Source organism: Myotis myotis, unplaced genomic scaffold (genome assembly GCF_014108235.1).
Source record: "Myotis myotis isolate mMyoMyo1 unplaced genomic scaffold, mMyoMyo1.p scaffold_m19_p_18, whole genome shotgun sequence".
In the NCBI taxonomy this organism is placed as follows: Eukaryota; Metazoa; Chordata; class Mammalia; order Chiroptera; family Vespertilionidae; genus Myotis; species Myotis myotis.
In genome coordinates, this window is record NW_023416322.1 from 43,347,911 (window position 1) to 43,361,850 (window position 13,940).

Below are 13,940 nucleotides of genomic sequence, written 5' to 3' on the forward strand. Positions count from 1 at the left end.
ACAGCTCCAACACTGACGACTGAGTGGCTCTGAAAAGAGCCTTTGGGTCAGGAGTGAGGCCGCGTGCGCGCGCGTCTACTTGGAGCTGGTGTACTTGGTGACGGCCTTGGTGCCCTCGGACACGGCGTGCTTGGCCAGCTCGCCGGGCAGCAGCAGGCGCACGGCCGTCTGGATCTCGCGGGACGTGATGGTCGAGCGCTTGTTGTAATGCGCCAGGCGCGACGCCTCGCCCGCGATGCGCTCGAAGATGTCGTTGACGAACGAGTTCATGATGCCCATGGCCTTGGACGAGATGCCGGTGTCGGGGTGCACCTGCTTGAGCACCTTGTACACGTACACCGAGTAGCTCTCCTTGCGGCTGCGCTTGCGCTTCTTGCCGTCCTTCTTCTGCGCCTTGGTCACCGCCTTCTTGGAGCCCTTCTTCGGGGCGGGCGCCGACTTGGCGGGCTCGGGCATGGTCGGGAGCTGAGCGGAGGTGGTGGGCGAGCGGAAAAGTAAGAGCAGAGCACGCTGTGTCCTGTTTATATAGAACCTCCCATGCAAATAAGGTGATAAACCAGAGCCCTGTGTTGGCTCCGGAGAGCAAGCTCAAAACTTAGCTCTGCCCAATCAGAGCGCCAGAATCCCAAACTTGCACGTTCACTGGTTTAGAAGAAGCTGAAACCTGAACCAATGACACACCTGCTTCTTCGCGCCACAAACGTTTATAAAAAGTGCCGCCCACGCACTTTCACTTTTGCAGCCCCTTGCAGTGAAGTTTGTAGCCAGAATGTCCGGCCGCGGCAAGCAGGGCGGCAAGGCGCGCGCCAAGGCCAAGACGCGGTCCTCGCGGGCCGGGCTGCAGTTCCCCGTGGGCCGCGTGCACCGGCTGCTCCGCAAGGGCAACTACGCCGAGCGCGTCGGGGCGGGCGCGCCCGTGTACCTGGCGGCGGTGCTGGAGTACCTGACGGCCGAGATCCTGGAGCTGGCGGGCAACGCGGCGCGCGACAACAAGAAGACGCGCATCATCCCGCGCCACCTGCAGCTGGCCATCCGCAACGACGAGGAGCTCAACAAGCTGCTGGGCAAGGTGACCATCGCGCAGGGCGGCGTGCTGCCCAACATCCAGGCCGTGCTGCTGCCCAAGAAGACCGAGAGCCACCACAAGGCCAAGTAAGGAGAAAGCCCGTTAGGAGCCTGGACGACAAAGGCTCTTTTCAGAGCCACTGACACTTTCAGAAAAAGCTGGGACGGTAACTTGTCCTATTCTCTCGGCAGGAGTTTCCACTTAGCATTTAACTCCAGGGAAAGTTAGAGTTTGATTTGTTTACTTAAAATATGCGGGCGTTCCTGAAGCCACGTTGGTAAATTCCTGGCCCTGTTTCTTCGGGACAGCTGTGTTCATGCCCTGAATTCCAGCAGGTGAGGATACAGCAAGGAATGCAACCTTGGGAATTGCCCGCCTAGGAACCCAGGGGGGAAAACAAATAGGCATAATGCAGCTGTTTAGACAGAGAATGAGTGGAGGTAAACGCTGTAGGTAAAGGCCCCGCATGACCAGAGTCCTACCTAACGGAGAAGAGGAGTGAGCCCAGCAGATGTTCGGGGAAGAGGACGCCAAAGAGGTGAAAACGCAAAGGCCTTGACAGGAAGTGTGTTTGGCCCGTGGGAACAGTCCATGAGGCTATGAGGTCAAAGGTGGGCATGGGGGTGAAATGGGACCATAAATATAGGACTTTGTGGGGTGTGTACATTATGCACAAGTATTTAGCTCGGTCGGTGTGGCTCCGTGGTAGAGCACTGACCTATGAACCAGGAGGTCACAGTTCTATTCCTGGTCAGGGCACATGCCTGGGTTGTGTCCCCAATGTGGGGCGTGCAGGAGGCAGCCAATCCATGATTCTCATCATTGATGCTTCTCTCTCTCCCTTCCTCTCTGAAACCAAAAAATATTGAATAAAATAAAAATTACATTAATCCTGATCTCTGACATAATAAGTTTGATAATACAAATTAGCTATGGAATGCAACCCACTTTTTAAAACAGAAATAGTATTAATGTTAGCATGTGGTTTACAACCTGAAAGATTTGAGGGGAAATGGTTTGTAATTTAATACATAGGTCTGTTTGTTGCTTGTCTTGAAAGCCTGTTGAGTAAAATGATAACATACAACAGACCCCTCCACACAGAAACACCATGATGCAATGAGGCAAGTTGGGTTGTATGGAAGCAGGTGCTGAGAAGGAGTTTGAAGTGGAAAATGATTATCAGGTCCCCAAATCTGTGAAGGGAGGAGAGTGTCAGACTGACACAGGCCAGATAAACATAGGGAGCTCTGGAGCCAGTATTGTCTGTTAAGAGGTGCCCCCACATTAGCTCTGTCCCTGGACCAGCCCTTACCTCCCCACATTGCCCATCACTGGATGTGGGAAGGACCGGGAAGGAGCTGTCTGCACTTGGCCGGTGAGTCTTTCCTTCAGGGGGAAGTCTGGGCACTGCATTCGCATCCCTGAAACAGGTACATTAACATGAATAGAAAGACCAACATGGTGCCCTAGCTGGTTTGGTTCAGTGGATAGCTCGTCGGCCTGTGGACTGCAAAGGTCCCGGGTTCGATTACAGTTAAGGGCACATGCCCAGTTTGTGGGGTCGATCCCCAGTAGGGGGGCGTGCAGGAGGCCGCTGATCCATGATTCTCTCTCATCACTGATGTTTCTATTTCTCTTCCTAACTCTCTGAAGTCAATCAAAATATATAGTAAAGATCAACATGGAGCATTGTCTATATTGGCCCTTTTTTAAAAAACAATATTTTTATCTCCACACTGGGGATCGAGCCCACAACCTAGGAATCGAACCGTGATCTCCCTCCTGGTTCCTAGACCACTGAGCCACGCAGGCAAATCTCAAACAAAAGGACCCCCAGTTTGCCTTCGAGGGGGAGGGAATCCTGTGGTCACTGGTCCCACCGGGGATCAGACCCAGGCCCTTCGGTGTGTAAAGCAGCCGTGCCTACGCTGCACTAAGGAACCACGCACTCAGGGTGTCTGTGAGTCAGTACAGTAGGAAATGTTTTTGTTTTTTTGTTGTTTTTTTTTTAATATATTTTATTGATTTTTTTACAGAGAGGAAGGGAGAGAGAGATAGAGAGTTAGAAACATCGATGGGAGAGAAACATCGATCAGCCGCCTCCTGCACATCTCCCACTGGGGACGTGCCCGCAACCCAGGTACATGCCCTTGACCGGAATCGAACCCGGGACCTTTCAGTCCGCAGGCCGACGCTCTATCCACTGAGCCAAACCGGTCTCGGCATGGAAATGTTTATAATTATTTAACTCAAACATAAAGTTGGTGGGTGTTTGGGTTTTTTGGAGCTAAATTCCATTTCCCGTGCATCTCACCCACAAGTAAGTTTGAAATCGCTTCAAATAGAGTCATTGTAAACACACGAGAAAGAATTATCTAAAGCCATTCTTGACCCTGTGATCGCTTCTATGTCCGGGATTATGTGTTCTGAGTGTCCACCGCGCTGCGGGGCTGCCTCTTACGTGGCGGGGCCTGCACAGCCCACGGCAGACGCCAGGCGCGGGGCCAGTGGTCCCCATAAGCAGAAGCCACCGCTCCCGGGCTGCCCCGCATGCGGCTGGTCAGCACCGACGGATGTGGAATTCTGTGCATTAAGACGAAGGGAGCGCAGCCGTGTTGCTCAATGATGGAGCGTCGGCCTATGAGCCAGGAGGTCACGGTTCGATTCTCGGTCAGGGCACGTGCCCGGGTTGCAGGCTCGATCCCCCTTCCTCTCTGAAATCAATAAGATATTAAAAGAGAGAGAGAGAGAGAAAGATGGGAGGGAATTAAATAGAGGATGCCACCCCAAAATACATGTGCCCCTGGCATTTTGATTATTTTGAATGTGAAGCACTTGAAAACAACAGATTTTTTTTAAAAGGCATCCTGTGCAATTACATAAAACTGAGGAGGCTTAGATAACAAGGTCACCCTCACCAGACACCCTCACCAGACCAAAGCTTTGGGCCCTGGAAGACACTCCAACAGAATGTCACATACAGACCAGACGTGCATCTAGGTCTCCAGGTGGATCCATGTCTCGAATGGGAAAAAGAAAACCTACACATTTTTTTGAGAGAATATGTATAACCTAGTAACAGGAAGACCTGTTAAGCCTAACCTCAAAAAGTGCAAGTCCTGCCCTAGTGGCTTGGCTCAGTGGATAGCGCACAGGCCTGCGGACTGAAGGGTCACGGGTTTGATGCCAGTCAAGGGCATACGCCTGGGTTTCCGGCTCAACCCCCAGTAGGGGGCTGGCAGGAGGCGGCCAATCAATGATCCTCTCATTGATGTTTCTATCTCTCCCTCTCCCTTCCTCTCTGAAATCAATAAAAATACTTTTTTAAAAGTTCTGATCACAGGAACAACAACAAAATACAAGTCCTAAGTGGGAGGGGAGACAAATTATTAACAAAATTAGGCTCCTGCCATTAACTTTCTCCCCCGACAAAGCTGATAGGACGCGAGGGCAGGCACTATTGCAAGGTCTAACATTCCCGGCAGACTGACTAGTCTGCAGTACACGCCTGCACACCACCATGAAAAAGGCAGCCTCCATTTTTACTGCGGCCCTAATTCTTAAAGTAACGCTAACGGTGGGTGACATCTCAATGTTTTCAATGATGTTCTTCAGGGGATGTTTCTTTCGAAAAGAAACATCAGCCTCAGTAAGAACGCGGCAAACGATAAGCGTGAATGTGCTGAAGCTGCAACTCGACGGCTGAGCGTCTGCGTCTTTAAAGAACGTGAACACAAACCTTAAAAGGCAGCGATGAGAGTCCTCACTCCCACCTCCTCCATTACGAAGTCGGAAGCGGGGCAACGTGAGCCGGGCAGGCTGGAGGGACACGCGGAGCCGGCGGCGGGTGGACAGCGGAGAACCCACGGGAGCTAACCCTTCTGCTCCTGCCTGTGTATCCACGCGGCCCTCACACAAGCGCATAAGGGGGCTGGCCAGGCGGTCACCTGCGGCATCGGGACAGGGGCCTGTGCGTCCATCCCTGGGACTGGGGCCCCTGTGCGTCCATCCCTGGGACCGGGGCCTCTGTGCGTCCATCCCTGGGACCGGGGCGCCTGTGCGTCCATCCCTGGGGCCGGGGCCTCTGTGCGTCCATCCCTGGGACCGGGGCCTCTGTGCGTCCATCCCTGGGGCCGGGGCCTGTGCGTCCATCCCTGGGACCGGGGCCCTTGTGCGTCCATCCCTGGGAACGGGGCCTCTGTGCGTCCATCCCTGGGACCGGGGCCTCTGTGCGTCCATCCCTGGGACCGGGGCCCTTGTGCGTCCATCCCTGGGAACGGGGCCTCTGTGCGTCCATCCCTGGGACCGGGGCGCCTGTGCGTCCATCCCTGGGAACGGGGCCTCTGTGCGTCCATCCCTCGGACCGGGGCCGCTGTGCGTCCATCCCTGGGACCGGGGCCTCTGTGCGTCCATCCCTGGGGCCGGGGCCTGTGCGTCCATCCCTGGGACCGGGGCCCTTGTGCATCCATCCCTCGGACCCGGGCCTGTTTGTCCATCCCTGGGACCGGGGCCCCTGTGCGTCCATCCCTGGGACCGGGGCGCCTGTGCGTCCATCCCTGGGACAGGGCAGGAGGGACCGGGCAGGAAAGACTCCGGGGTCGCCCGCCACCAGCCTGCGCGCAGCAGCTGGAGCAGTGATGTGGCGTCCACAGGGCAACTTGGGTGGATATTAGAGTCACAATGCTTTTCTGAAAGACATACGAGTAGATACTATAGCAAATGTATCACGTATGGACACAAAACAGAAATGTCACCTTTGTAAAAAAAAAAAAAAAAAATACGTGAGATCAACTTGGTGCGATCAGCCCAGGAGCAAGGCCGCTTGTGGGGACAGGCGGGGTCCGTGGAGCAGGACACGGTCGGTCCACCCTCCGCCCAGCTTCACGGGCTCCGAGGACAGGAGCCGAGTCAGCACCAGGCGCGGAGCGAGCTGTGCCCCACGACGGTCCGCCCGCGACCCCCGCGCGGAGCGGAGGCCGGGCTGGGCCGGAACCGAGGGGCCTGGCGGCGCCCGGCTGGGGCGGGGCGGGAGCGGGGGGAGGTCGGGGGGGGGGGGCTGCGGTCCCCTCGGCATCCCCGGCACCGGCGTCGCGCCCTTTTCTGTGGGAGCGGGAGGCGCAGGGCGGCCCTGCGGGGGCAGGGAGTTCGCCCCGCAGGTGGCGCCGTGGGCGCGGCCACCGGACCGCCGCGGAACTGGTTTGGGGTTTGGAGACCAGACGTGAACCTGCTTCCTTGACCCCCCTCTGGATACAGACGCCACAGAAGACGGCTCTGTGGTGTTTGCGGTTCCAGCGCCAGCGCCCAGAAAAGTCCCCGAGAGGCAGGAGCGGCTCCACGTCATCAACAGACACAAATTTAAAATGTGCTGCAGTCTCCGGCATTTCCTCTAGATGGCGACAGTCTCCACGGAATAGGAATTTCATTTCCATTTAAAATCATTTTTAAAAAACATTGCAGTACAGAATGCATTTTTAAAAAAATGTTGATGTTTCTGCTTTAGAACGAATTTAGAAATACTGACAGTCATAAAATCTCTGTCATAAAATCAGGTAGGTCGGGCAAATTGTTACATTTCACAGAAAAAGTTACAAATATGATATAACTGAACATTTACCTAAAAGGGGGCCCTGTGGCTTAGCTGGTCAAAGCGCCTGTCTAGTAAACAGGAGATCCTGGGTTCGAATCCCAGCGGGGCCTTCTTATTTGGTTTTGTGTTTTCAATAGTGTACATACCATTAAATAAGTTACAGAGGCATTGAGGCATTTATACAGCTGATTGGCCCTGGATTGAATTGTTATTTCAATTGTAGAAGGCCTCTTGACAGACAATTGCATCACCGTATGTGGGACTGGCATGAAGAGAAAAATAATAACTTTTCTGTAGTTGATAGAAAACAATGGGTTTCAAAAGCAAGGAAAGTAACGGCAAAAATAAATGAATGGGAGTACCTCAAACTAAACCACTTCTGCACAGAAAAAGAAACCATCAAAAAGCATAAAGGCAAACAACTAAACGGGAGAAGATATTTGCAAACAGTTCCTCAGATGATAGGCTAATATCCAAAAGATATAAAGAACTCATACCCCTCTTCTGGGTATCCACATTAAAAAATTAAAAACATTTATTCGTAAAGATATACATGCCCCTATGTTCATTGCAGCATTATTCACAGTGGCCAAGACATAGAAACTGAAGTATCCTTCGATGGATGGCTGGATAAAGAAGATGTGGTGCATATATACAATGCAATACTACCCAGGCATAAGAAAGGATAAAATACTGCCTTTTGTGACAACATGGGTGTGTATTTTTTAATTTTAGAGAAAGAGGAAGGGAGAGGGAGGAAGAGAAACATCAATGCAAAAGAGAAACATTAATCATTGAGATTATCAAGCTAAGCAAAATAAGTCAGACAGAAAAGGACAAGGACCATATGATTTCACTCATATGTGGCATATAAAGCAACACATGGACAAACAAAACAAACTCATAGACAAAGACAACAGAATGGTGGTTGCCAGAGGGGAAGGGGTTGGGGGTAGATAAAGAGGGTAAGGAGGCCAAATATATGGTGATGGAAGGATGCAATTTACACGTGATATATTACAGAACTGCACACCTGAAACATATAATGTATTAACCGATGTCACCCCAGTATATTTAATTTTATTAAAAAATGAAAACAAGAAAGTAATGGGTTAGCTGATGGGTGACTGGTAAAACTGGAATATGAACTGAGCAATAATCATTTAAAGTTCTGTCTTGGAAGTGCGATCTTGGTCTCAACCTGTGACAACCAACATTGTTAGCTACTAAAAAATGAAAATTCATCCCAGTAAATTTAAAGATTTCACTGGCTTTATTGAATCAGGGCAGCATCCCATCCAGTACATAGAAAGGTGCTTCGAGTTGTACAAAATGGAAGGCTTTATAGGCAGAAAGAGGGTGAGACAAGGAAATCAAAAGAGTGGGTTATATCGAGCCATGTCACCTTGCCTTAGGGCAGTGGTTCTCAACCTTCCTAATGCCGCGACCCTTTAATACAGTTCCTCATGCTGTGGTGACCCCCAATTTCATCATTGTTACAAATTGAACATAATTAAAGCATAGTGATTAATCACAAAAACAATATGTAATTATATATGTGTTTTCCGGTGGTCAATGGGGGGGGGCATATGTAATATTTTCAACAATAAACAATTATTTTAAAAAAATCTTGTGTCATCTGTACAGTTATTTTATTCCAGGCTTCCCTGAAGGCATGTGCAGCGAACACAGGACTGAACGCGTCACGGAAAGCGTCCCAGCAGCTGCTCCTGGGCCCAGGGCCCCGGGGGCCTCGCCTGCCGGTCCTTCTGCCCTTGAACTCGGCAGGTTCATAACTTAACGTGCAATGGAGTACGAGGGGCCCTTTATTCATATCTGGATGTTTCCCCGGCGCTGCCTGTGAGCTGGTCTTTGTCCCTCGCCTGGAGGAGGCAGCACCCCGCAAGCAACGCGAGCCCCGCCCTCCTGGGTTCGTGGAGCACCCATGGGTCCCGGCTGAGGGTTACGGACCTCACTGTGTCATCCGGGATCGGCCGTGTCCTCTCCACAGTGCGCCCGCGCTCGTCAGCCAGACGAGGAGTGAGACTGTGCTGGGAGCCGGGGGGTGGGGGCGGGGTGACAGCGGGCGAGGAGGGCAGCAGGCGGAGGAGCCGGGCCATCCTGTCCCCATCGCGCACCCACCTTTGTCTCTCAAATCTCAAATCCTGGGAGGAAAGGATCAGAGGTCACTGCAGGTTGAGCTCCGCGTGAGGTTCCAGGAAAACAAAACAAAAAACAAAGCACTAAGCCCCGCCTCCGGAGGCCGCAGGCTGGAACCTGCCACCCTCACACCGTGGGCGTTCAGGGGAGGTCTTCTCCAGCTCTCTCGCACCCCTCCGTCCAGCTCCGCACAGACGGTGCAAGGGGTCCTCTAGGCCCCGTTTCCCTGACCCCTAAATGCGCCCGCCTGGCCACGTCCCGTGTTCTCTCCAACCTCTCCATCCTAGCTCCCCTACGTTATTTCTCAGACAAAAACAAAAAAAGAACCTGACAAATCTTATCGCCCAGCGGTGGTGATCTGAGAAATGTCTGTAATCAGATGTGAGCAGAGTCCACGATGAGATAGATATTAAATTTAAAAAAAAAAAAACACGGGAAAAGGACTCACAGCTGGCCCGTACGGGGATCGAACCCGCGACCTTGGCGTTATTAGCACCACGCTCTAACCAACTGAGCTAACCGGCCGCCCGGGGAGGGCGCGCTCACTTAGCCTTTGTAAAGTCATAGGAGACTCGTCAGTGTGTTCTTTTTCAACAAAAGGTTAAAAAATGTTCTCTTTCCTACAAAGAGAAAAGAGCCATCCGAGATGCGGTCGCGGAGGAACGTGCTCCTCCCGGGAAACTTGGAATTGCTCTAACCGAGAAAACTCGCGGAGGCGCGGGTCCGGCGCTGCAGTGCGGAGCGTCCGACACGCGGTGGCGCCCGAGTGCGGCGGGGGTCCACGGGGCCGGAAGACCGTGCGACCGTGACTCAGAGCCCGCGACCCCATCCGGTTCCAGGAACAAGGACCCCCAAACCCACGACCATCGGCGTCCAGGGTCAGGGCTGTTGTCTGAACCGGGAGAAACGTCGAGATCGCAGGGGAGATGCCCCTCCCAACCGGGCCTGACCGGTGTCCACGGGGGAGGGGCCCGCGCAGCCCTCATCCCTGGGTCGCCTCTGCTCCCTTTCTCTGTTGGACCCTACGAGGCTCCCATTTTTTCTCTGCTTTCCTACCCCGTGTTGTGTCTCAGTGAATGGACCCCTTACGTGCAGCTGTCTACGTGCTGGGCGATCTTAGGCACTGACTCTATGGGCCATGGAGAGCTTCCCTGTGCGGCGTGTGACTTCCACCTCCGCTGACACGGAACCTCCTGGGTTGGAATCTCCCTGGCTTTGCGTAATTTTGGAAATTTGTGCGGAACCCCTGTGACTCCGCGGGTGTCTTAGGATAACGCCTGCTTTCCAAAAAGGAGCAAGCGTAGGAACTCTGAGCTCTGTAACTTATAAATGTTGAAATAGCATTTGGGGAAAAATCGTGTTCCCGCCCGGTTTCGAACCGGGGACCTTTCGCGTGTGAGGCGAACGTGATAACCACTACACTACGGAAACGACTGCCTAGTGGCCGTGGTGCCCCCCCATCCAGAACAGAGGAGACTGCCTGAGTGGCCTGGGTTTGCCACAGCCTGGCATGGAAAAGGCACATTGTTGTGGATTTCCCCCCCCTTTTTAAATTTTATTTCAAAGACTTATAACCAAGCAAAGGCTTGACCCAGGGATCAAAATATTACACAAATTCCAGGCACTAAAAGCTAAGGAAGCATCCTGGAGAATTTTCGTGTGTGAATTAATGATATTCCCCCCTTCCTCCTCCCCCCCCCCCCACAGTTTTATTGAGCTATAATCTACACATAGCACTGTATAAGTGATCCAGGGTTCGAGGACAAAGTGTGACCCATGATGAGGTGAGCTATAGAATTAAAGTGAAAAGAATATAAAGTTGAATCAAATCAAATTACTTGACGTGGTCTTACTAGGCAGAGATAGTTGATTTAATATTTTAACTCAAGAGCCTGGAGACATCTCTAATTTTTTATTAATTACGAATTATAACCAATTCTTAATTAATTGGCTATAATTAAGAATAATTAACTATATTTTTAATTACAATTAAGAATATAATTATTATATTAAGTTTACAGATTTTAATAACTCTAAAAATAAATGCATAATGCAAAAGTAGTATAAACATGCTGTACAGTTATAGTGCACATGAAAGCAAACTATGACAACAATAATATAAAACATAAGAGTGAGTAAAGTTCTCACCTACACAGGACCAGCACGATGGTATCTGACGGCAGGCATTAGTTGTAGCTGTATATTAAGAAATCCTAGGGAAAGCACTAAAAATTGTTTTAAAAGACATAAATGTTAAAGTGATAGTGGAGGAAAAAATCCAAATCATGAAAAATGCTCATATATTTCAAATACAAGAGAAAAGATTTTAAAAGAAACAAAATGACACAGAAAACAACTTAGATTTTAATACGGAGATGTCAGGAACTATGTTACATATCAATTACCTAAACCCATCAATTATAGAAAGCCATTGGAATGACTAAATTAAGGCTCAACTAGAAACTGGCCTAGTCTAGTATTGCACAAGGAATTCATCCTCTTCCCCCCCATAAAATACCTACTCCAAACAACCTACCGGGAGTGGGGTTCGAACCCACGCGGACAAACATCCATTGGATCTTAAGTCCAACGCCTTAACCACTCGGCCATCCCGGTGGCTGAGACACTTCCCTGTTCAGTATTACCAAGTTAGTACTAGTTAGACCTGCTAGTTCTTGCAAGATTATGAATAACTTTGTGAAGCTATTTGCCCCTGAGGCAACAGGGAAGGACATTCGGTGCCCTGCGCCCCAGGTGGTCAAAGAGAGTGAGCCCAACCTGCTCGGGAAAGACGGCCCTGGAGGAACGGTTCAGGGAGGTCGGCCCTGGAGGAACGGTTCGCCCGGCGCAGGGAGGTCGGCTGAGGACCAAGCTCCAATAGCACACGTACACGCGGTGATGCTGTGACGTCTTTCAACTGTAAGAAGGTTTGAAAAGTTCGTCACACAATATCGGCCCTTTGTATTCATTGGCACCGAAGCCCAAGAGGCCTTTGGATGGGAATGGAAATGGTCATGTTCGTCTGGGGACAGTTGATCCTTCCCTACCCGTGACCGCAGGTTCAATCTAAGCTCCTACAGAGGAGGGTCCCCTGCGCCCGGCCCGGCCCATGCGTGTGACCTACTCCCCGGGACACGAGCTTCCGCGAGGAGGAGGAGGAGGAAGGAAGACAAGCTCGGGGTCCCCCCGGGGATGGGCGCTCTCAGACCCGCTCCCGCTCTGCGCCCGGCTCGCCCAGTGCAGGCCCCGCTCTCCCGTCCGCGGCCCTTCCCCCCGCAGGTGTGTTTACGTCACACACTCCCCCCAGCAAGTGTTTCCTGCCCCCGAAGACGGGAAGGGACGCCCGTCTGCTGTGAGAAATCCTGTGACTCGTTCCGGGCATCAACCTGACTGTGACTAAGTCACTACACACGAACTTACCGTGACAATCGGCATGGCGCCTTTGGGGACGAGCACTTTCTCTCTGCTCGGTGCTCCGGGGTGGGGTGGGCGGTCAGCCTCGGACGCTAGTGGGAGGCAGGTGGCCTGGGGCCCTGGAGATGGGGTGTCTCACCAGGAAGAGTCGGGTCACCTTCCTGCTGTGGGACGTTGCGGGAATAAGACACGAGCGCACACGTCCCAGGTCGGTGACATGAGTCAGAACAGAACAGAAGTGTGACGTCGGATGGACCGACTCGCGGCCCCTGCCCACACCTCGCGGGCACACTGGGCCCGGCCACCCCCTCCCCAGGTCCTTGCCGTGTCCTCTGGGCTCGGCCAGCTTCTACGGGATAATCGCAGTCACCGAGAGATGGGGGACGGGAGTGGGCGCGGACGTGCCAAGATGATTCTTGAAATGTCCCGGGCGCGGACCGTCACGGAGAGCTCAGCTCCGACGCTGTGGAGGCCAAGGATCTGGGTGTGGAAGGAAATCAGTGTCTGAACAACAAAAAACAAGACAAAATAAACGAAGAAAAAAACTTCATGGAAAGGATAAAGTCAAGGTTAATTTTTACTTATTTGGAAATGCAAAAAAGGAATAGCAAGCCCGTTTCCGTAGTGTAGCGGTTATCACGTTCGCCTAACACGCGAAAGGTCCCCGGTTCGAAACCGGGCGGAAACAACTTGGTCACCTTTTCTGAGTTTTACAATAAAGACACTGCATGGCAAGCTTTAAAATAGAGCTCACCACGCATCACTAATCATCTCTGAATTGATGCACAAAGTTCAAAATAGAAGTCATGTTTTATTAACCAGTTATGACCTCCATACATTGCAGGGCCTTTCTCCGACTCCGCCGCACCCACCCTCAGCCTCTCCTTAACCCCATCTCTGCTGTCCCTTCCGTCATTGAACTGAAAGGCACAGGGGTCAAGAGATAAAACTGGCATTTTTAATATACATGACTTGGATATGGAAGGAAGGAAGGAAGGAAGGAAGGAAGGAAGGAAGGAAGGAAGGAAGGAAGGAAGGGAAAAAAGGAAAGAAAATATGTATGTGTCTGATTGTGACGGTTTTAACCATAAAAAGCACCGCTGCCGACAGAGCTGAAGAGGAGCAGGCGAGGAGACGGCAGGCGGATGAAGCATAAGCGACTCGCGGAGACTCGTGGCGCTCAGTCCGCCGCCGCCGGACCCACCTCTCACCTCCGGGGCCACCCCTGCTCGTGAGCCCGCGTCCTCTTCACTAAAATGTCTATGGAAGGCTTTATGCCACTTTTTCCTCAAGTCGGGTTTTTTCTTTTTTTCGTTTTCCCTTCCTTTGAAGAGGGGGACAAAGAACGTTGGTGTCACTGCTGAAGATTAAGAAATGAAGCCAACATTTAATCCCAGCCTTACATCGGGGGGCTATTTCCCACGTGGGAGGTGCTGCAGCAAAATTACGTTGAGGAAGAGAAAAACAGCCGTCCTGGCCCGTACGGGGATCGAACCCGCGACCTTGGCGTTATTAGCACCACGCTCTAACCAACTGAGCTAACCGGCCAGCTACAAGGGAGGGCGCTTTTGCTTAGGAAAATAAAAAGTTTGCTGACATTCTTGCGTGCTTAGAACTAACGGATGTCTCTGTCCTCTTTTCAAAGCAGACTTTCTTTAGCTCGTTTTAACGACGACTGAAGGGCAAGAGGGGACACTGAAGCTCAGCGGG

The 13,940-nt window shown here is 51.9% G+C and overlaps 2 protein-coding genes and 6 non-coding genes across 8 annotated transcripts; 3 read left to right on the forward strand and 5 right to left on the reverse strand.

Moving 5' to 3' along the window:
• Positions 1 to 10: 10 nt before the first annotated feature.
• LOC118673734 (histone H2B type 1-C/E/F/G/I) lies at positions 11 to 486 on the reverse strand. The gene has a single exon (XM_036344889.1). The coding sequence runs from the start codon at positions 454 to 456 to the stop codon at positions 76 to 78; it is 381 nt and encodes a 126-aa protein (XP_036200782.1). The 5' UTR covers positions 457 to 486; the 3' UTR covers positions 11 to 75.
• Positions 487 to 742: 256 nt separating this feature from the next.
• LOC118673727 (histone H2A type 1-H) lies at positions 743 to 1,821 on the forward strand. The gene has a single exon (XM_036344883.1). The coding sequence runs from the start codon at positions 770 to 772 to the stop codon at positions 1,154 to 1,156; it is 387 nt and encodes a 128-aa protein (XP_036200776.1). The 5' UTR covers positions 743 to 769; the 3' UTR covers positions 1,157 to 1,821.
• A 4,871-nt stretch (positions 1,822 to 6,692) lies between these two features.
• TRNAT-AGU lies at positions 6,693 to 6,766 on the forward strand. The gene has a single exon. It is a non-coding gene; the product is annotated as a tRNA-Thr (tRNA).
• A 2,501-nt stretch (positions 6,767 to 9,267) lies between these two features.
• Positions 9,268 to 9,341, reverse strand: TRNAI-AAU. Its single transcript has one exon. It is a non-coding gene; the product is annotated as a tRNA-Ile (tRNA).
• An 833-nt stretch (positions 9,342 to 10,174) lies between these two features.
• On the reverse strand, positions 10,175 to 10,247 carry TRNAV-CAC. Its single transcript has one exon. It is a non-coding gene; the product is annotated as a tRNA-Val (tRNA).
• Positions 10,248 to 11,349: 1,102 nt separating this feature from the next.
• TRNAL-UAA lies at positions 11,350 to 11,432 on the reverse strand. The gene has a single exon. It is a non-coding gene; the product is annotated as a tRNA-Leu (tRNA).
• Positions 11,433 to 12,845: 1,413 nt separating this feature from the next.
• On the forward strand, positions 12,846 to 12,918 carry TRNAV-AAC. The gene has a single exon. It is a non-coding gene; the product is annotated as a tRNA-Val (tRNA).
• A 786-nt stretch (positions 12,919 to 13,704) lies between these two features.
• On the reverse strand, positions 13,705 to 13,778 carry TRNAI-AAU. The gene has a single exon. It is a non-coding gene; the product is annotated as a tRNA-Ile (tRNA).
• Between the last annotated feature and the right edge of the window lie 162 nt (positions 13,779 to 13,940).

Bases quoted from the DNA above. Each gene is read 5' to 3' on its own strand.
- LOC118673734 (XM_036344889.1), bottom strand. From the start codon at position 456: ATGCCCGAGCCCGCCAAGTCGGCGCCCGCCCCGAAGAAGGGCTCCAAG.
- LOC118673727 (XM_036344883.1), top strand. From the start codon at position 770: ATGTCCGGCCGCGGCAAGCAGGGCGGCAAGGCGCGCGCCAAGGCCAAG.